Source organism: Doryrhamphus excisus, linkage group LG11, assembly GCF_037039965.1.
Source record: "Doryrhamphus excisus strain RoL-2023G ecotype Guam linkage group LG11, RoL_Dexc_Guam_v1.1, whole genome shotgun sequence".
Lineage (NCBI taxonomy): Eukaryota > Metazoa > Chordata > Actinopteri > Syngnathiformes > Syngnathidae > Doryrhamphus > Doryrhamphus excisus.
In genome coordinates this window covers 22,066,992-22,089,072 of record NC_136367.1, presented here as the reverse complement: position 1 = coordinate 22,089,072, position 22,081 = coordinate 22,066,992, and the positions used below count along the sequence as shown (strand labels likewise).

The 22,081-nt window shown below is 41.0% G+C and overlaps 1 protein-coding gene across 2 annotated transcripts in view; it reads left to right on the top strand.

Annotated features, from left to right (window-relative positions):
- The window catches only part of tafa4b (TAFA chemokine like family member 4b), a 35,500-nt gene extending 13,788 nt beyond the window's left edge, over nucleotides 1-21,712 (top strand). For both annotated transcript variants that reach the window (XM_058075126.2, XM_078794635.1), the window contains 4 exons: nucleotides 2,151-2,266; nucleotides 7,564-7,719; nucleotides 16,449-16,573; nucleotides 19,231-21,712. In XM_058075126.2, coding sequence (XP_057931109.1) covers nucleotides 2,152-2,266; nucleotides 7,564-7,719; nucleotides 16,449-16,573; nucleotides 19,231-19,242 — 408 coding nt within the window. In that variant the 5' untranslated portion in view covers nucleotide 2,151 and the 3' untranslated portion in view covers nucleotides 19,243-21,712. The remainder of the gene's footprint in view (nucleotides 1-2,150; nucleotides 2,267-7,563; nucleotides 7,720-16,448; nucleotides 16,574-19,230) is intronic.
- Nucleotides 21,713-22,081: the final 369 nt, after the last annotated feature.

The following is a 22,081-nucleotide window of genomic DNA, read 5'->3' as shown; positions in this document are numbered from 1 at the left end:
CCTTTGAGCCCATAAGCTGCACCAATGTAACATGCCCCCGCACTGTGTTTGTTGTTAACTAATTATAGCAATTTGGAAAAGTTTTGTGCTTGGGTCTCCTTTTTCAGGATTACTTTAAACATCAGACCACATCAAATAACGTTGCCCCCGGGCCGTAATTTGCCCACACCTGCATTAAATTGTCGGTCGCTTCTCTGCACTGGCATACGAGACAGTGGTGAGTGTCAGCCGTGAACTGCAGTTACAGGTGGTTACCATGTTCCGAGTTTCTTAATAGTTACTTAATAGACACGAGACCCGCTCAAGAATGAGCTACAGCGTAAGGTTATGTGATGTGCAGCTCTCGCACGGCCACACTATTCTCAACGCTGGATGACCAACATTAACAAATATTATTATGACGTCTGTCCAACTATTGTGAGGATGACAAGGAGATGGTTGATCGACAATCTCTTTCTATATTCAAAAGAACTGGCGACTGATGACCGAAACACAACACCTCAACCATTCTCCTTACATTCCTTCTCTTGCACACACACTCGGGACACATGCTAAATTTGAGAATCACAGAACTCTGAATGGTTGTGTGTCCTGCGATTAACTGGCGATTGGCCCACGCCTCTCGCCCAACATCAGCTTGGATAGCCTCCAGCATACGTTCGCACCTTGCGACCCTGGGAGGAGTGACTGAGGAGTTATTTTAGCTATAGTTTAGATCGGGGGTCGGCAACCCGCGGCTCTTTAGCGCCGCCCTAGTGGCTCCCTGGAGCTTTTTGAAAAATGTTTGAAAATGGAAAAAGATTAAGGAGAGAAGTATATTGTTTGTTTTAATATGGTTTATGTAGGACAAACATGACACAAACATTCTTAACGTTTTCCAATGCTGTAAAAATGTGTGAGTAATTTTTTTTGTGTGTAGAGTAAATATTACATTTCAACATTTCTGTCAACGAAGATTTGCGTCATAGCCTGCGACACACGTTTCTATCAGCAGGTCGGAATGCCAGGCAGGTGCCTGTTGTAAACAAACCGGCGGCTGTGTGATGGGCCATGGATCCCAAAGGGAAAAAGAGAAAGATAACTGAGGACAGCAGAGGATTAAACGTTTCTTGGACCCAATCATTTCATTCATTGTATTCACCTTACATGCCCATGTTGAGAAGCTGACCAGTCATGTCCGAAAACAGAAGTCACATTAAACGGGTCAGAACACAATCCTGTCATCGGCACATTTTTAGTAACAAAGTGGCTGTTTTTATAAAGTGATTTCTGATTTTCGTCAGTGTGTATTTGGAATGACACCTAGGGATATTATTGTGTTTTGTTGCTCCGGTCAGTGCTACAGGCATTTGCCTTGGACAGCTATGTAGGGTGGACTTGCATGAACTTTGAACCAGGAAATTTAGTTGTACCAGCCATTAAAATGAACTGGTATCTAAAGAAACAAAGAGGTGTAATAATTTTTTTCCATGACTAGGCACAATAAACTAATTTGTATGCTGTTTAATTCTTAATTGTGTGCAATCTGTGCTACACCACTATTGGTGAGATGTGCTAGCCGGAAGTGTTCTCATATTTTTGGTTTAGAAAAATGTCAATTGGAGCGAGTTGCATACATACCTTATTGAAAATGCACTGCATGGCTGCCGATGAGGAATTGGAGTCACATAATTGCTCCAAGCCAATCCACCTGAAACAAATACGATGACATACATCATCATAATGAAATCTAGATGTCATATTTCAAAGCCACTATAGATAATAGTCAGATATTTCACTAGGTGCTCTATTAAGTGTTAAATTCCTGAGACGTAATGGCACGGAATGTGAATAATGAAATAATAATAAATAATGAAAGTGAATGTGGTCTAATTGATCCTTTTCCACACGTTATTTCTTTGATTGGTTGGGAATCTTCAATCTACCTATAATCATCATGTCTCAATAAAAAATGCAATTGCAACGCTGTGTAGTGTTTGTGTGACAACATCTGTGGGTTTGTCGGTTTCCACTGTTGACCTCTTGCTGCTTGTTTGAAAAAACTTTGCTCTGTTTGCTGTCTTGTCGCTTTTCGGGGGTTCAGCATCTAATAGACTCTTTTTCCCTCAGTCACTTCTTTGCTCCTGTTTTCTCCTCTTCCCCACGCGCAGGATGAAACTGTGGGGGACATCAGTTTGGCCTTTGCAGGTGGCCTACCTCGCTGCCTTGGCGATGCTCTGCATTGACCCTGTGTCCGCTGGCAACCGCAGTCATCGGGGATCGACAGGTACATCGGCTCTGAGCCTCGTTCCTCCAACACCACAAGAGGTTAATTACACTGTCAGTGCAGAAGCGCGACATGTTTCCTGAGGCTGAGCCATCCCAGTGCAGGCACAGGGGGCCTGTCCTCTTGACAGAATGTAATCCAGACAAGGCCTCATCTTGGGCTTGGATGCAAACACAGTCTTGGTGAATGATCGAGTGTGTCCAGATGCAAATGGCACTTAAGCTGTCAGGAGATGTCAACACAAATATTTCAGCGTGCGTGATCTACTGAGAGTGCTTGCAGACATCCAACAATTCAGAGGTGCTGCTGCCATCATTCAGTCCGCCCGTTAGTGGGCGCGGATTTGTCTTGATTTGATTTGATTCATCTCCCATGATGCCATAAATTGTGATCTGATGGATCATTAACATGCATCGCTTAACCGCCGTCAGTTAAATCCCAACTTTAGTTACATGCACTCAAACTAAATCCATTCTCTTGTTATTGGATGTGCAAAAGTCCAGTATATTAATAAATAAGCAGAATGATAGCTGTTGAATTCAAATTAATTAGTGTTGGCTGCAGGGACATTTGTGTCTTGTTGGCAACAACGTCTTTCACACAGTTAATTATGACAATTTCCTTAATTATCACTTGGTTTCTTTGCTCCCTGCGCTTGCATTTGGCAAGGTGACCTTTATTTGCTGTCGAAATGCGACCAGCCTGCAGTCTGGGCAGTGAGTGATGGTATTAGTTTTCCTTTTGATGGAGAGGAGGCAGCCTGCTTACGGCAGGGACACCACTAATTGCAGGCCTTGTGTATTGTGAAGGTCACGGGTGCCCACCCCCTTCTTAGTCACCCTCACTGTGGAACAAGATGACTTGCTCCAAAAGCGACTGCTGCTTTTAGCGAGAGTTTACTCTTAATTGGTAGAGTTTTAAGGCTTGTTGCTTGTGAATATCAGCATCATGCACACAAAGTAGCTTCAGGCTGAAAACTAATTGGCTGTTCTGTATGACTGCTCGATAAGGGCCTTGTATAAGAAAAATAAGATTTGCTCATGTTTTGTGACATAGTAGGCATTCGTTGGAGAACATGGCAGCTAAAGTTCTATCAGCTGCCACTGGGTGGCTCTATAGGTCAAAAAATGCTCCTGGATTGTGTTTCTTCTGCTGTGTGATCAATATTATAAATGGCATTTAAATAGACACAAGCTCATCATGTAGACTCGGCACAAGTCATTTCAACCCACTGACAGGTGTCACATACGCATAAAGTATGAAGGAGGGATATGCTGCCTGATGGACGGTACTGTAAAAATCTGCCATTGTCATGCATAAAATATGTAACAGAAATAAGTGGGTTGATAATAAGAAGAGTCAATAATACCAGACAAAACATTTGTTGTTGTGCAGAAAACATTCAGTATAATTGGCTAAAATATTTCCCCTGATCAGCACGGTTGCCTAGTGGTTAGCGCTTCTCCCGCGCATGTGTGGGCTTCCTCCGGGTCATCCGGCTTTTTCTCACATAACCAAAACATGCATATTGGGTTAATTGGGGGCTCTAATTGGACACGCTGTCTATATGTGAATGGTTGAATGGCATGCTGAGATACTCCAGCTCACTGGTATAGAAAATGAATGGATGAATTTGCACTGATGGGGTAACACTTTACAATAAAGCACGCCAACTTACAGTAGTTAATGAATGAACCTACCTTACCCTAACCACCACTCATTAGTTCCTCATACTTCTTCATTAGTTCTTCATGAACTACTCTAAATTTATTTGCCTTAGTCATTAGTTCTTCATTTGTTTCTCAGTAATTGCTGTGTTTTTGTGTACATATTGTCAAGTGAGACTCACTGATGGAAGTAACACCAAAGCATTGAAGATAAACAAAGGAAACAATCGAAAATATTCCAAAAATGCAGAGAGGATGATTTATCAATAAATGGCAGAAGTGCATTGTTTATATCAGTGATTTTCAACCACTGTGCCGCGGCACTCTAGTGTGCCGTGGGAAATCGCCAAGTGTGCGGTGAGGAATTATCCAATATCACTTTTTAAAAAATCACTTAAAAACAAACTTTCTTCAATTGCTGCCAGGATATCGGCTTTGTGTCCATCTATACAGGCCCAGGTTTCACGCTGAGCGAGTATAAATACATTGAGACATTATATTGTAATTAAATATACTGTACAGAGTGTCATTTTGTAACATTTTTGGTTCATGCTGTGCTGCAAAATTTTTCCACAGTAAAGTATTGTGGATTGTGACACGTGCGGGTATTTAGTGTAGATTGAATTGTCACACATGGACGCAGCCTCAGGCAACAGATATGTCAAGATATACAGTAAGAGAGTTCTTTAGTATGTCTGATCACTACATCATGACCTCTTGTACTGTGTTCTTTAGGTTGTACGACATTACACATGTTAGTTCTCTGGCATATTTGGTCGAAATGTCGTCTTTGTGGTGGGTGGACATTGACAGCCAGATGAATTGCATGACGGTCTCGCTCACCTGTGTTTTTCAGAAAACATCAGTTGGTTGGATAAGCCATCACTTCAAGGTGCCTTGGCTTGTTCACTGCCGAGTTCTGGTTGTCACCCCCTCCTACGGCACGCTACAGGAATAGAAGTGTTTAGCCATGCTTGAGAAATCTCTTCATCAGTGTGGTATGCTGTAATGGTAATGTAATGGTCATAACAGAATGCTTTAAAGGCAACATTGAAATATTAGACGCATTCTTATTATGTGTGCACAGCAGGATATCGACCTTCTCAACACATGAATCTTAAGTAGATGAGTACTGAGAGGCAGCTCCACTCTATCTGGGGGGACTCGCATGCCACTGTGCCCCAGTAGTCAACGCTACTGTCTGAGTTCTTTAGAGATGCTGGATATTGGCTTCCTTACCAAGATCCAATATAGCCATATTTTTGTCATGAGAGCATTGAAAACCTGTTTTTGACTTTCTAAATTCATTTATTAACATTAGAGGTCTCTAGACATGAAATAACAACCCTAAAGTCACCTTTACACTTGTTTTACCCAATATACAGTAGTAGACATTCATTCATTCATTTTCTACTGCTTATCCACACGAGGGTGGCGGGGGTGCTGGAGCCTATCCCAGCTGTCTTGGGGCGAGAGGCGGGGTCCACCCTAGACTGGTGGCCAGCCAATCCCAGGGCACATATAGACAAACAACCATTCCCACTCACATTCATACCTATGGACAATTTGGAGTAGCCAATGACGCTAGCATGTTTTTGGAATGGGGGAGGAAAGCGGAGTCCCCAGAGAGAACCCACGCATGCACAGGGAGAACATGCAAACTCCACACAGAGCTGGCTGAGGGAATCAATTGAAGTCGGGTCTCCTAGCTGTGAGGCCTGCGCGCTAACCACTAGACCGCCGTGCAGCCAAGTAGTAGACATGATGACAGAAAATAATACACATAATAATACACATTAGAGACAGGTTGACTGACATGTTAGTTACTTCTTGTTTCTTTACTGTGTTGGCTAGTGGCAGGTACAATACTACACAATGCCTTTGAATGCATCTTCTGAATGCCTTTTATTTATATTTTAGTTCATTTAGCCAGTTTTATACTTGCAAAATGATTGAAAAAAAATGTTTTAAATATTTTTTTAATCTATCACTGTGGAACGTTTTAATCACCGCTTTGCTTACAAGGGTGGAACACAACATTCCAACCCATTTTAGTATATCCCTGTTCGCGTGTGTGAGTGAATGAAATCCGACTGTGGAGTAAGGGAGGAAATGAAAGCAAAGGGATGATAGGAGAAGGGCACCCTTTGGGAGTGAGGGATCATTGATGGGGCTCTCTGGAGAAGGGAACAAACAAACTTTAAATCAGAAAGGATGAGAGGGGCCACGTCCTGCAGAAATGGAATCCCCTCCAGTGTGTGTATTGTATGTCTTTGTGTTTATGTGTGCACATTTGTGTCTTCCTGCAAAGCTAATTGAGCTTAGCATGAAAAGTTGTGGAGTCTGTGTAAAGTCACGCTCATAAATGACACTTGAGCTTATGCTTCAGTCTAAGTCTGCAAAGAGGCTTAACGGTTGCACCGTCGCCTGCAGGGTTTGCTCAGGAAATGGTTCTGGAGGCCGAGGGATGCATAGCAAGTCTGGAGATCAGTCCTCAGCAGTCCTTTTACACGCTGATAATGAAGATTTGATCTTACAAAAGTGTGGTCTCAACATGATCTATTATGTCCGCAAACTTTCTCAGTGTGAATGCTCAGTGAACTCTCTTCCTGCCTGTTTGGAAGCAGGAGATGAGGAAAACAGACACGCATGCACGTGGCAATGAAATAACTTTGTGTTGGCTGTATTTCATAGAAATAGTTAGAACTGCTCTCAATTACATTTAAGTTGGGTGAACAGGAAAAAATCAACTAACACTTTTTTGAGTTAGGGCTAAACATTTGAAAACACACTTGAAAACCAATGTTTAAAAAAATGATATCAGGGATGTCCGATATTGGCTTTTTTACTGACAAGAAATATGCTAATATTGTCCGGAATGAAAACATTTGTGTTGCCTTTTTGTTAAATATTGGTTTTGAAGTTATGTTTTTCAAGTTATGTTTTTTCCTGTTCATCCACCGCAAACGTAATTGAGACAGTAGTATATTAATATTTATTGTTAATATTAACAATAAATATTGTTATATATATATATATATATGTGTGTGTGTATATGTATATAATATATACATATATATATGTATATATATATATTTGAAGGGCTGTTTTACAGTTAGAAAATAAATAGTTCAAATAAAGAAACATAAAGAAACACCTACACGCACTAAGTGATACTTTTTGTTCACCAGGCAAGGAGGCTCTGGGTTACAAATGTATGTGAAGTTTAAACGTGTCCTTCTGTCTCATTACTGTCAGGAGAATGTTATAATTAACCAGACAGGGGTCCCTAGGGAGGTGTGTATGTAATCAAAGTAGATCATAAGCTGTTTGCGTGGTCGAGGTGTCAGGTGAAATGTAATTATGCATTTAGAAATAAATGACTTTCAAGAACACACTCGCAAGCAGACAGACTTTCTTTTTTTGAGTCTTAGCTTTGTCGGAGAGACAGGCATATGCAATGGGGCCCGCTATGTCTTACGATTAAAGCACATACCATGATATATCCATACATCCCTTTTCTATGCTGCTTATCCTCACTAGGATCGCGAGCCTATCCCAGCTGTCCAACTTGCCTTTCTGAATGTCTCTGAATATGTGGCAAATAATCTCCTCTCTGTCTGCCTGCAGTCTCCTACCAGGTGAAGCAGGGGACATGCGAGGTGGTAGCTATCCATCGCTGCTGTAACAAGAATAAGATCGAGGAGCGTTCCCAAACTGTCAAGTGTTCCTGTTTCCCTGGGCAGGTTGCTGGCACCACCAGAGCTAGACCCTCGTGTGTGGAAGGTAAACAACACCAACCCTGCAACACCGTTACTTTATGTGAGAGAACATGTGGTCAAATTGATGGCATGAGTCAATTCTGAACATACTGTTCATAATACAAAATATTATATTCTGTGCATATCTATACAGTTGCAACTGGGTTAGGGTTCGATGTTTGCAGCTTCACTATCCTGGTTTTTACAAATATATTGGCAATGGTGATGGTAATGGTTTAATGGTTTAAATTTGATTTGAACATGCATCGGGTTACAGTGGAATACATCCCATAATCAATTCACAGTTCCACATGTCCAAAAGGAGTAGGAAGAAGCAAAGCTTATTGAATCCTAACAAAAGTATAAGCTGATGTAACCATATAGTGACATAATGGTGATTTCTTTACAACCGTAACAATAATGATCATAGATGTAACCATCAAAATGGTGAGAACTAATAATAATAATCTAGATGCTTCTTAAAAGCGTCGACTCTGTCGTCTGAACGGAGTCTTTGGACAGTCTTTGTAGCCTCCGTCCGTCTTTTCTTTAATGATGGTTGTCAATTGTGAAGAGTGGTCTGTTATTCTACTTGGTCTGGTCATTTGGGGAAACAAACTCAAGCTATGCATTGTGTCTATAAAGTCATCAATTGTGTGGATTCGGAAGATCAATATGGAAGTCTCCACTTATGAAAATTACACGAATGAACACTCATGATTATTTGAAACAGTAATACTAACTGTTGGCAGTTTAACCAAAGATAATCACCATAGATAATCAAATCATAACAGCACATGATAGATTACACCAGGAAGCAACCAGGAAGGGAAACGGCATCCCGCCGTGTTATGCCAAGGAGGTTATGCTTTGATGGGAATCTTAATGCATGCAGAAGCAAAGTCGCACACGCACGCATGTGCACACAGTTCAGTTGCAAATGTGAAAATTTCACAGTTCATGGTTTTATAGTTGTACAAAAATGTTTATTTTCATGTAAAACAACCCTTTTTGTGTTTATGTTGTGTCATCATTGGCTAAATCTGCGTCAAAGTGAAAGTTATCCTTGAAATGTATCTTTTTACAAAAAGCCTTTTTCCCTCCCTTTTTTGTTGAGAGCTGATTTCTACTGGTGATTACTAAAGAGCGGAAAATGGTAGAAACAAACATTGTTTTCTGATGAAACATGAGAGTCTAATCTTTCTTGTGTACATACAGTGTGTCTATATACGTAGCCCAAGAACACAATATTCTGTGTGTCTTGAAAAATCTGGCAAAATAATCAAAAGCGTCCGGCTTACCGAGAGGGTCAGCTTTTGAAAAACGGCTGTGATGGAATGAGTTAAGATACAATTACAGTAATTCAACAAAAAATCAATGACAGTGATGCTATACCTTCACAAGGCCAGCAGAAGGTGCTTTCCCCATTCAGATGACATTCCCGCTGCATCTGCTTAACTCGTCCATGTTTATGCCATTTTCCCACAATAAAGAGCTAGATTTGTTGTTTAACCTCGCTGATGAGTTCCCAAATGAGAGCAATACCTAATAATGATGAAATCGGGCAACCATAGCAACAATGATTGTTTTGTAATGGAAACTGGGATGAATAAGGAACAATGTGAAATTCAGTCTAGACTTGACCAAGTTTGCTAATAGGAAGGAAAGAAAGCGAATAGCGGCAATTGCACGAATAAGAGGGATGAGTAATTAAAAGTCTCTCAGTGATAAATACCTTCAGATGATCCTTCTCGCCCCTGCAAACACATGCACACAAAGAAGGTCTCCTCAAACTTGTCAGGGGGCTTTCAATTTATTGAAATCTCACCTCTGAATCTCACCGTCTCTCAGTTCCGAATTCCGTGCTCTGAAGCACTCATCTCATGAGTCACGCTTGACCTCAGAGTTCACAGTTAGAAAAGCTCCCACCCCAGCCACACACACCTAGCCGCGCACGCCGGTGCCTCTCACACTCCTTCGCTGATGGAGAGAGACAAACCTCATTCTGTTGCCAGCCTTTGCAGAATGACCGTGGTGTAAATGGACTTGCATTATTGATGTGGCTGAAAGAGGAGTAAATGGCAGCAGGTCCCATTACCGGCTGCAGCCTAGTGAGGCCCATTCCTGTAGGCCAAACTTCTTCCAAATAAACAATTTGTCTCTTTTGTAGTTGATTTTTCTGAGTGATAAAAAGCCCACAACTTGTTTTCGAAAAACTAGTAGGCAACCCTGCTCCCTGCGCCCAAAGTAAGCTGGGATGGGCTCCAGCCTTCCCCCGAGGATTAAACGACATGGAGGAAGGATGGACGGATGATAGTGACGGTATGGTGGTGTGTGAGATGGAAAAGTTATTTTGGAAGTGTTTCAAATCAGTAGCGTTCAGTCTAAATGAGCACAAATCATCAAACAAAGATCGAGAGGTTAGCGTATTTAAGAATATTCTGCACAACAAACACAGCGCGCGCTGCTTGTGTGGCAGCACGCCTTTGAGGAATTAACTAATGGCTTTCAGATAGTGTATCTGTGACTGGAACCACACTGCGTGGGCCCTTCTCTGCTATGCTCTGTTTCACTGCCATGGCGTTGAGAAAACTACGATTTTTATGTCAATTACCTCTGCCAGGTTCAGTTATGCTCACAGTGCCAGCAGTGTTGGTTGGGTTTGTTCACATGCCTTCAAGTCGACAAAACTATTTAAAAAACAAAAGTTCTCTTCACTAAATGTGGGGTTCAATCCTCATTCATCGGTACACGTTGGCCTATTTATCATGTCTGCTATATGGCTAATACAAGTGTAAAGGTGGCTATGGGGTGTTAGTTCATGTCTGGAGGGCTGTAATCATGTTAAAAATCGTATTTAGAAGTTCCTAAACAGGCTGTCTATGCTTTAACTAGCAAAATGTTTCTGGAACAAAAGTATAATAGGAAAGTTATGCAAAATAAGGCAAAAATGGTAGTTTATCAGAAGGTACAGTGTATTTACAAGCAACCAGTTCCATTACATTTGAATCCATTCATTTGAATAGGTCTAGAGTTTTGACAGAGAATGTTTTGTTTTTATTTGTGGACATCTTTCTCTTGGAAGTAGATAAAACGCATGCATGTAGAGAAATTCCATGAAGGGTAGCAGAAATTGTCTTTTGCATTAGAGTTTCTTGGAACATACAAGCAGATCCTTATAAGCAGCTGGTGGCAAACCTCCTGAGTCCTACAAAGCCCTTGGCTGCAATATGTCCCTGAAGATACACTTTTTGCATTCCCATCTAGATATCTTTCTATTTTGTATATTTTGTATTTTCATATTTTGTATTTTTCATTCTTTTTTACTAGATGTGTATGCACCTACTATACCAAAACAAATTCCTAGTATGTGTTTGATCATACATGGCAATAAACCTTTTCTGATTCTGATTCTGATTCTTTCCATTGGACTGTGGAGAAGTAAGTGATTGGCGTTCAATAGGACAACGGCATGAACAGAGTGAGCCATTTTCTCAATCATACAATGCCCATTTGTACACGTACAAAACCCCACACCAACATGGATGAAAGACACTCGACACATAAACTGCATGCCAGCATTGTCCCACCGTGTGAGTCACTTTCTAAAGTATTAACGGCCAAACACTTAGCACATGCACACCTGAGTGCACATATTATTGCATTGCATGTAGAATCTGCACTTCTCTTAGGTCTTTTAATCAACACTAAATGATCCTATTGCTGTCTTTGGCTTGTGATACGGATATCATCCCTTGAAATAAAGGCTTGAATGTCATAAAAGTTCCATTCAACATCAAAATCAAATGATTCCCATGACATATTCAATTTTTCATGTCATTGTTTGAAGCAAGAGCAGGGCGCCTGACCCTAAATAACTTACACTTCAGATGATTAATTATTGCTAATGTGGTTTGAACTCCAATCTACAACTTCATTGCTGTACTTACTGAGAGTAGGATGTGTGAGTCATGGGTGAGGGTGGATGTGTAATATTACTGTGTGGTTGAAAAACCAGGCACCGTCAAGCACAAGTGGTTGGAGTTTCTGATTCCCTGCCAGCAAAAGAAATGCATTTTCATCTGTCAACACTATTTCACACGGGACTGTTTTGTAAACATGGGCCACTATGCAGCTGGACTCACCCACAAACTTGCTGAAGCCCTACGCCTTTACTTCTTACTTTTACTTCTTTACTTTTTTCTTTATTTCTTCTTCCTCTTGACTTCTTACTTCTTTCGTTACTCCTTACACACTCCTTACACACTGTAGTCAACTCATTTTATATAAGACTTATTCAAATAAGTTGACTAACAGTGTGTAGGAAGTAATATTACAGTCAACTATTACACAAGTACAAAAACAATATTAGAGCAACGTGGGGCATTTTAAAGGAAAGATAACAAGAAGACAGACTGCCCTCATTATTTCATGGTTGGAAACAAATAATGATGATATGAATGAGATAGCAATTCAACAACTACTTTGTCAATATTGGCCCAAAACTGGAAGAAGGGATTCCAAAACTAAGGACGAAGGAGGAAAGGAATGAAACAATAGAAAAGAATCCTCATTCTATGTTTCTGACAGATGTAACAAAAAAGGTGCCATGGAAAATTTCTGTTAGCACCGGCGGAGAGAAGAAATAAACTGCGACAGATCTGTCTTTTATGGGTATTTATTCTGCGAAAGGGAAGACAGTTGAAACAGACAGTCGAGCGTCTGCCGCAAGTGTCCCCCGAAGGATAGGACAGGAGCACAGTTATACAAACATTATCAGGACTTAACCGGATGCAAGGACATATCCCGGGTTAATCAGAACATGTTGACATGAAAACACCATTGGAGAAACTTGTATTGGAGACAGAGCGGCTATATGAAAACAGCTAAAGTATTTCCAGTTTTTAAAAATGGAGACAAACATCAATTCACAAACTACCGTCCAATCTCCTTACTACCACAATTCTCAAAAATGATCAAGAAGCTATTCACTAACATGTTGGACAAATGTATTAATGCAAATGAATTACTAGCAGAAAGTCAGTACGGATACGGAGCTAACATTTCTACCTCCATGCCACTGATTAAAATTAGGGAGGAACTCACTAATGCTATAGATCGATGTAGATAGATGTGCCACCGCAGTATTCATGGATCTGACAGAAGCCTTCGATACAATCAATCATGACATCCTAATAACTAAATTAGAACGGTACGGAACAAGAGGATTAGTTCTGAACTGGGTCAAAAGCTACTGACAAGTAGCAATATGTAAAGCTAGGAGAACACACATCTTCAAGTTGAAATATCTGTAGAGTACCCCAGGGGTCAATACTGGGACCAAAACTTTTTAACTTGTACATACATTTACAAAGTTACGGAAGACTTAAAGCTTGTATTATTTGTGGATGATACGACAGCCTTTTGTTCCGGAGGAAGCACAGAAGAAATCATTAGAAAGATCAGAGATGAATGGTCATATTAAAACCATTCATTCATTCATTCATTTTCTACTGCTTATCCTCACGATGTCCATCTCTGTGTGGAGTTTGCATGTTCTCCCCGTGCATGCGTGGCTTTTCTCCAGGTAATCCGGTTTCCTCCCCCATTCCAAGAACATGTTAGCTTGATTGGCCACTCCAAATTGTCCATAGAATGTGGGTGGGAATGGTTGTTTGTCTATATGTGCCCTGTGATTGGCTGGCCACCAGTCCAGGGTGGACCCCGCCTCTCGCCTGGGATAGGCTCCGGCACGCCAGCACGCCCCCGCGACCCTCGTGAGGATAAGCGGTATAAAATGAATGAATGAATGAGTAATGACCAACTAGTATACGATACTTATGATTATCATCAATGGTTTCCACAGGTAGGATTTCTTGTCCACATGTTTACAAAAAATGTATGGATGCATTTTTCATTCTTTATTTCAATTTTGTTAAAAATGAATTTCAAAAATGCCACCACATTAATGAAGTGTTTCCGGCAGCATGTAGATGCATTCCCCACTTTCTCCACTTGATGTCACAAACATTACAATCACAATGCGGGTAGATCTTTCGGAACTGATGAACTGCAGCTTTTTTGGGAAGTGCACTAGAGCAACCCTTCACACGCTAAAAGTATGAAAAGCTGTCACTTTCAGATTGGCATGTTGTCATCAGTGGGGTGAGGATTAGTGCTGCAGGCAGGCTCGTGGTGTTAAACATCTACAGACCTCATTTAGAGAAGCCTGGGGACATTGAAGGAGCCATGAAGGAATAACACAGCTTCAGTCGCTTGTGTTGCTTAATCATCTGCACCCTCAACAAAGCAGTGTTTGTCCTCAGCTCATCCTACGCTGAAAGTTTGGGAACCATTTTCACCGTAAACTATTCTAATACAGTGGTGGGACTGATAAATTCTGTGATTGAGCTTTTTTTTTAAATTAGTATATACACCTAACAAAATGTACAGTTTGAGCTATAGTTTAAGACAGGGCTGTCCAAACTTTTCTCACCGAGATTTGCATACTGAAAAATAAAAGGGAGCGAGCGCTGTTTTGATATTTTACATTTTGTAAACCAAGCCATGCAGATATTCTAAGATGTTCTATGTATTTCAATAAACAAGAAACTGCAGCTCAGTAATAAAAATATTATTAATTCACTATTATTTATGACACATTAGTTTTACATTTTTTTATTGACAATTTATTCTATTTTTGTGAATATTATGACTTTATTCCCACTATATTTTGACTTTATTCTCATAAATATTATAACTTTTTCCCTTCATTATCCTAAACATCACAACTTTTTTTCATGTTTCTCATATTACGAGTTTAAAAAAATCAAAATCAAATGTTTTTAACATTCAACTTTATGCTACTAAAATATTTGTGTTCATGGAATAACATTATTAATGTAAAAAAAATTCTCTTACTCTGAAAATGTTCAATCTTTATTCTCCTTTCTTTTTTTGTGTTGTTAGTTTTCTGTTTTAATGGTATTTTTAGAATATACAAAAAAAGAAGCCACTAATGAGTTTCAGTTTTCATTTCCATATGTTTGTTGAATGCTATTATGACACATTATGTAATTCAGATATTTGAAGATATCTGAAATTCGAACAATTTTACTTACAAAAATGTGCTGAGGTAAGGCAGACCAAAATGATATATCAGAAAGAATATTATCTCCTATTCCCAGGGTTTGATAGGAAAATAGATGTTTCTGGGTAAATAAGAAAGCTTGCTTATCTTGATTTTACATAAAGGTAGGACGTACTTTGCAAACATGAGAATGTTATCAGTGGTTTTATGCAGTAAACAGAGTCATCTAAAATGAATCTGGATCCACTTGGTGAAAGTAGCATTGAAATGCGAGGACGAATACGGGAGAACATGTTCGAGGGGCAATATGGAAGGTATTTATTGCTAATTTGTATTCAAAGCAGCCATCATCTGACACCTCTACCCATCCATGTTAATTCCCTGGGGTGCATATCTCTCAATGAACTGCTGCCCACTACCTCTGTAATCTCTGCAACATCGATCTGATGAGGCCTGTGTCTGAGCTCATCATGACATCACGGGCTGATCTCAGAAGTCTGTTTATTTTCAAACCTGACAGGCAGGTGCCGGACTGTCGGACTGGGTCCCGCCCACCCACTACACCCCCCCCCCCCCCCCCCCCCCGGAATAAGTTGCAAGGAAGTAATAGCGCTCACAGGCCATTAGCTCTAAATAACACTCAAAGCACCATCATTAGCACCATAATGGCAACATTAAGCAGCATTACACAGCCATTGGTTTTTAGAACCGCTAACTGCCGCTGAGTTCATGCATCATAACAGCCTGTTAAATGTTGCTCTTTGTGATAGCTGTGACTTTTTCATGGGCATGTGGATTTATTCTTGCGGCGCAATTTCTATCTTTATCGCAGCATTTGTGCACCTATAATCATCTACTCCAGCTTGTTAACCTCGCTTGTTGTGTTGCAGCTTAAGATGCCCCTCTCGTTCTTCTCATCTGGGTAGTTATCCGCAATCAGTTTTGTTCATTGCCACTCTCACGCTTCATTCCCGTTAGCTCCTCACTGAGGCTGTTTTTGGCAAACACTAATAATAAGCCTCCCTTTCTTCACCCAGCGATTTGACATAATACACTGCTCAAAAGTGGGGACACTTCAAAACACATATCCTGGATGTCAGTGAAGTAAATATTCCGGTTAAAAATCTTAAACATAGAGTGGTACTGTGTTTTTACCTGACCGTTAGAGCTGTATTCTTTCTCACTCAAAATTTAAATGTAAACTTCAGCAGCAGGCACAATCATCGTTACGCTGGCCTGGCTAACTATCTGACTGGTTAACTAACATGTCTCTCTTAAACTAGTCCCCCTGCAACCTTTGTTAACTAGGAACCATTATAACTACAGTCTAACAGACGCTACCTTTGCACATTGCAATCAGATAAACATTTTTTAAACAGCACTGACCCCACAGTGCTTCATAGGCAGAAGAAGGGAGACAAAATTCTATAGTTCTATAGATCTATAAACAAATACGTATATACGTGTATGTATTTTGTTTTATATATATATATATATATATATATATATATATATATATATATATATATCACATGATCAATGACCAGTCCAGTGGGTACCCAACCTTTCACCAAGTCACATTTTCACATTCTATTATGTACTTCATTCTGCAGTCTGTTCAATTTCCTCCTCTCTGTCTTTCCATGTTCCCCTTCCTGTGCCAGCCTCCATCGTAGCCCAGAAGTGGTGGTGCCAGATGCATCCGTGTATGGATGGAGAAGAGTGCAAGGTTTTGCCCGACTTGACCGGCTGGTCCTGCAGCACCGGCAATAAAGTCAAAACTACAAAGGTGAGAGTGTGTGTGTTGCTTGATTTCTGTGCGTGTAACTCCAGAAAAGGGTAAACCGTGTGTACAGTAAAAACCTCTACAGTTGAATGCTACTCGCGTGGTACATTTTGGAACATTTTTTGGGAAAATATGTTTCTAACATTGCATAAAACTTCAAATGAATGACTGAGCTAATTGTTGTCTATGCTTTGTCGTTAGCTTTGGGGTATGCCTCCACAGAAGAGCAAATAGGAAGAGTGATTGATGATTTCAGAGCAGAAAATGGAAGTTATTATTGCTCGCTAGTGTAGAGACAAAAGTGCCACACACGCCTTTGTCACTGCTGCTCATGGCAATGGGGATATAATAAGAACAGATGTATGGAATGTAGCCCAGAAAGTAAGCTGTAGTTTGCATAATGTGAAGAGACCCACCTCTCATCTCCAAATAGTAATCACCTTATGCACGTCTATCATATTTCAGTTTGACCCTGGAGCATGTTAATTTACTTTTCATTATATACTTTGGAGGAAAAGAATCCTTAGAAATCCAGTGGCTGTACCAGAATAGCACAATGAAAAGAAAGAAATAAATACCAATCAAAGTAGTTTTTCCCCACAAGATATCCCTTGAATCTGTTCTATGCGGCGCTCCCGAGGGGCTCGCAAAACTTTAGAAAATTCTGGCATAAATATTGTACATGAACCAAAAAACACGCTAATCTGGCCATGTTCTAATCTTGTGACATCTCCTTTACTTCAGAACGACTGCTAAACGTTTAAATACCATGACGCTCACGAGTCCCTGAGGCTAAAAAGGGCTTGTCAACCCATCGGAAATCGCAAGAGGTCAATTCAACTCAATTTAATTTAACAGTCTGACTGAGACTCCCTCTGGTGGACGGAGGGAGCTGAATGAAACATTGCAGCCTTCCGGCAGCCATGGCCAGAGAAATGCCTGATTGCTAAAAAGATGTATGGAGGGCAACGTACCGGTTGTCAATGTGTGAACGTGAATATGCGCCAATGATGACTCAGGCTCGGGCATGTTTGGAAAGGAGGCCAGGTGTACTTACACAGGTGCAAGGAGAAGGGAAGCCACACAGGCAACAGAAGAGTAATTGCTCAAGAGATGGCATAACAGCACAACATCTGTGGCATTCATTAGACTGCATTATGACACGGGCCTTCTGAGGAGGTTTTACAATTAAGGATCGTAATTAAGTTGGTAAATAGGAAGTACTGCGGAACAGCGACACTGTTGGGCTCAACCAGCCTGAGGCGGAGGATTTAATGACCCCGAGCCCAACAACAACTCTGGGACTGATAGGACAATTATCCTGATTCTTTTGCCTCTCCCCTCCATGTCTGTTTTGTCATTCCTACTGTGTCACTAACTGATCAGCTTAGAGGGGAAGAGGAGCTGAAGGGCTGACTGCATCAGTGGACATTCATTTGCATTTGCAAGGTGATTTGGGATCAGTCGACTGTTACTTGTGAGACTCTGTGGCAGATGTCACCGACGATTGTTGCAACGAGACATCGATTCCATGGCAACCGTTCGCACGGCCCTGCTCGCTCTCTCTCGTTATTGTCCAGCACTTCTCCTTCCACTCATGACCTCCCTTCACAACATCAACATTGCATTCACCAAGATTGTCAGTATGTGTCCAGTCCTCTTTCCTCCCACACAGCATCAGTGCGCCGTAAAAGGTGTGTAGACTGTCTGGTGGCAGTATCATTGTCCGATAAGAAGCATCTGCAACATAACATGCCTGTTTACACACATCTACGTCTAGATATAGAGTGGAATAGGGGAATCATATAAGTCACATTTCGACAGAATTAAGGAAAACCAGTTTAGCAGCTCTAGGTTTAGCAGCAGTTTTAAACTTTAAAAAGAGTAAAGATTCTGTCCAGCTACGTCATTAAGGATTGCTTAAACCAAGACATTTTCTATTGACAGCGGTTCCCAGCTTTGCTCGCGTTGCTTTGGATTGTGATTGGTGGTTCTCATATGCTAGTCTGGCGGTTTTTGTTTTTTCTCTTTTTCACGGTTAGTTATGCAGAATCTTACCAGTTTTTAGACTCACCAAATACAACATGACAACATTTTGACAATTGATAAGTTCAACTGTTTTCACAGCCATGACGTGATATACTCACGTGCTTCATGTAGGCACCTCGCTTGTCATCATGCTTTCTCTCGTTTTTTATAAAAAGGTAATGTGCATACAAAAACGTAAAGTTCCAGATCCAGTAAAGTTAGAGATTAAATATTTGATTAATGTGATTAATAAATGACTAAATATGGGTAATTAATCACAATGAATGCTTTAATTTGAGACCTCATATTTTTTTCACCAATATAATTAAAATATCTAAGTGGCCTTAGCAGTAAACATGTTAATGTACAATTTGATGTAGTCTCTTATATGTCAATCTGTATAGAATGTACTGTATATTGAGTGAAAAGATGATGTAAACGGAGTGTTTTGCACACCTTGAGTGTGGGAGGCATGGTACAGCATGTGGGCAGAAGCTGTATCTTAGTCTGATAATTCATTTGGTCATTTTGATGTGATGACTTGTTACACTGACATGTTCGCTGACTAGGGATGATGCCATCAAAAGTCCAATTATTTGCAATTATTTGTTGTATTGTTCCTTTTGTTTTAGGTCACACGATAACAAGAGTGCTACCTGAGCAAGAGGAACCATTCTTGGTGTGGACACAAAGAGTGGATGACTCACACATCGACTGTACAATGGGGAAAATATGATGTCAGCATATCCATCACAAAACTAGACAAATTGCACCCTCGATAAATGACATACTTGTGGCCATGTTGAGGAGACTACAATCATGGATGCCCGGAGTAGACATGGACCGGACTGGACAAAAGGTGGATTAATTGTAACGTCACCTCTGATCAAGCATTTCAAAGCATATCTTGTAGCAACACATTCGTGGATGAGTGAGATGTGCAATGCACGCCGTATGTTACTGGACACAGCCTAGGCCTTTTGTTAGCATCTTATATACTGGAGCAAAGAGATATCAGCTCATAACTAGCAAACTAGCATCAAATTGCTCTTATGGGTCCAGTCACCGCCACAAAGACTGTTTTGTGAGAGTCAATTTGCAGTTCTAATTAGGAATTGCAGTGTAGGACCATAACAACATACAGTATTAAAAATTCATGTATGATATTTGCACTGGTTGAACTCTCTTGGGAATGTTTTGTTTGTCCCGGTATCGCCCGCATCACTCTGTGGAGGTCATACTGAATTTAAAGTGAGCTGCTTTTAAAAGCTGACATTTAACAGGAAGACAAATATGAGTAAATGTATCACAGCCCATTCCATCTCTGTGGTTGACAACGTGTCAATCTTTGGTCTCATATTAATTGGTACAGTAAAAACGAGCAAAGCCATGCGTTCAAAAGGAGACCTTATCAAACGTCCTGGAAATGAGGGTGCATGAGTGATCTTTGTGTGGGAACGCCTGCTGTTTTCTCTCTGGACACCTCAAGCATATGTGCAAAACAACGTACTGGATGAGGGTCATTTGGAAGTACCTTTACAAGGAGCTGGAGGTGTTTGTCTGCATGCACTGATTTCCCCCCTGGAAGCCTTTCTGCATCAATATTTCAGTGAGATATGGTGAAGTAATTGCTACAAATAATGGCAGTTCAACCCTTTGCAGGCTTTCCCCACAGGGTCAGTCACTGATGCTGCACTGAGGAGATGGCAACAACCCTAAGCAACCATCTTACATTTCTCTATTCATTCTCTCCATCCTCCCTCTGCTTTTATAATCCCTTGTTTGTCTCCCCTTCCCACCTTAACTCTGCAACAGTTTTATATGTGTGAGTTACTTTTGTTTTCGAGATTTCCCAAATCTATTATTTCTCTCTTCAATCCACATCCAATTGTGCGTCCTTCCCGAAATGTGTCCCTCTGCCTGTCTGATATGTGAATGTGCCGGGTCATTGTGTCTCGGGGTAGGCCCGCCGGGGAATGCTCCTACCCGAATGAAACACTCTGCTTTCAGTCATGCTGCTTTATGAGCTATGATAAATCTGTAGGAGATGAGTTTGTGCCTCTCCTGCTCCTGTGCTCAGCTCTGAGCCAGAGGGAGCTCGGGGGGAAGGGGGGGTTGTGCAGGCCTACTAGTGGCAGGCAGCTCCACACTCTCATTACTGAGGGGCCAGCATAGCGCCGGGCTTCTCTCGGGATCGCTGTCATGGAATATTTTTAGGCACTGCAGTGTTGCCACTGTGGCCTCTTCTGGAGCAGCTTCTCAGCAACAATTGTCCGTTTAGGAGGGGGAATAGAGACCACTTTCTGCACACAAAAAGTCAGAAGCATCCCAACACACGCACAAACTACTTGGGGGAGAGTGAGTGATGAAGGTGTCATATTGCTTCTTAACACACAATATGAAGCTAAACGATCAAGATCAGGCCGCAAGAGGAGTCTGTTTACTTTCCATACATTCTCTTCATCTGTCTTCTTCTCTCACTTTCCTTCTCCGTTACTCTTCCCCAGAGCTTTGGTTGCGCAGTGGATGAGCCTGGCGCCTCGTTCCCCTCGTCCTACAAGCTCTCTGCAGTAGAATCAATATTTGAGAACAATTTGCACTGCTCCCCGTTGGCTGCTGTGTGACGATGCAACCTCGGCTTCAGGTCTTAAAGACACAGATCGTGTCAGAGGAAGCGTTTGCATTTGGACCTGCAGGTCATTCACATCTGTACCATGCATACGTTTAGAACATTTGTCTGGGATTGCCAGCAGTGCAGCACAGGAAATACACACCCTTTCTTGTTTTTGCCAATCGTATGAGAATAAAAGAAGACTACACTCATCAAGGGGCCTCAAGGGATTTCATATTAGCATATTCACCCATGATAGGATGCAAATTAAGCAGGCCTTGGAGCTATCCACAGGTACTGCATATAAATGCAACTATTTTTAAAGCTACAAATTCAGCTAGATTCAAATGTGCAAAAAAAGGAATCACAGAGATATTTTGGACTGGTAACATGCATGTTTGTGAGCCTGGTAGCTTTTATCCTCAAGGCGCTTAGCACCGATATGACCCAGAGTTCTGAACTCACAGAAGCAAACATGAAACATTGAGAAAATGACTGCTGAACAAACCTAATGATGCAGGGGATTGGCGTAAAAACTGGGGTGGGGGGTGGGGGCAAAAAGAGATACAGTGATAGCAAGTTAGAATTGTTTTAAGGAAGTCTTTGTTTATGCGCTAAGCCTAAGACGAGGGCACTTGCAATGTGACACCGAACGCCTCCAGTAGTCCGTTACCACACGGTGAGTTGTTATTGTCTTGGCTAGTGTACAGTAGTTAGGATCTAGTATTCTAGGAAAAAACAGTCCTGAATGAGAACGGCCATCTGTGAACCTGAAGGAGCAAAGAGCTGAATAACAACACTGTGAAATGTATGTAATGTATACACTATATATACTATATATGTATAATGTATACACTATACCTGTAAATGGA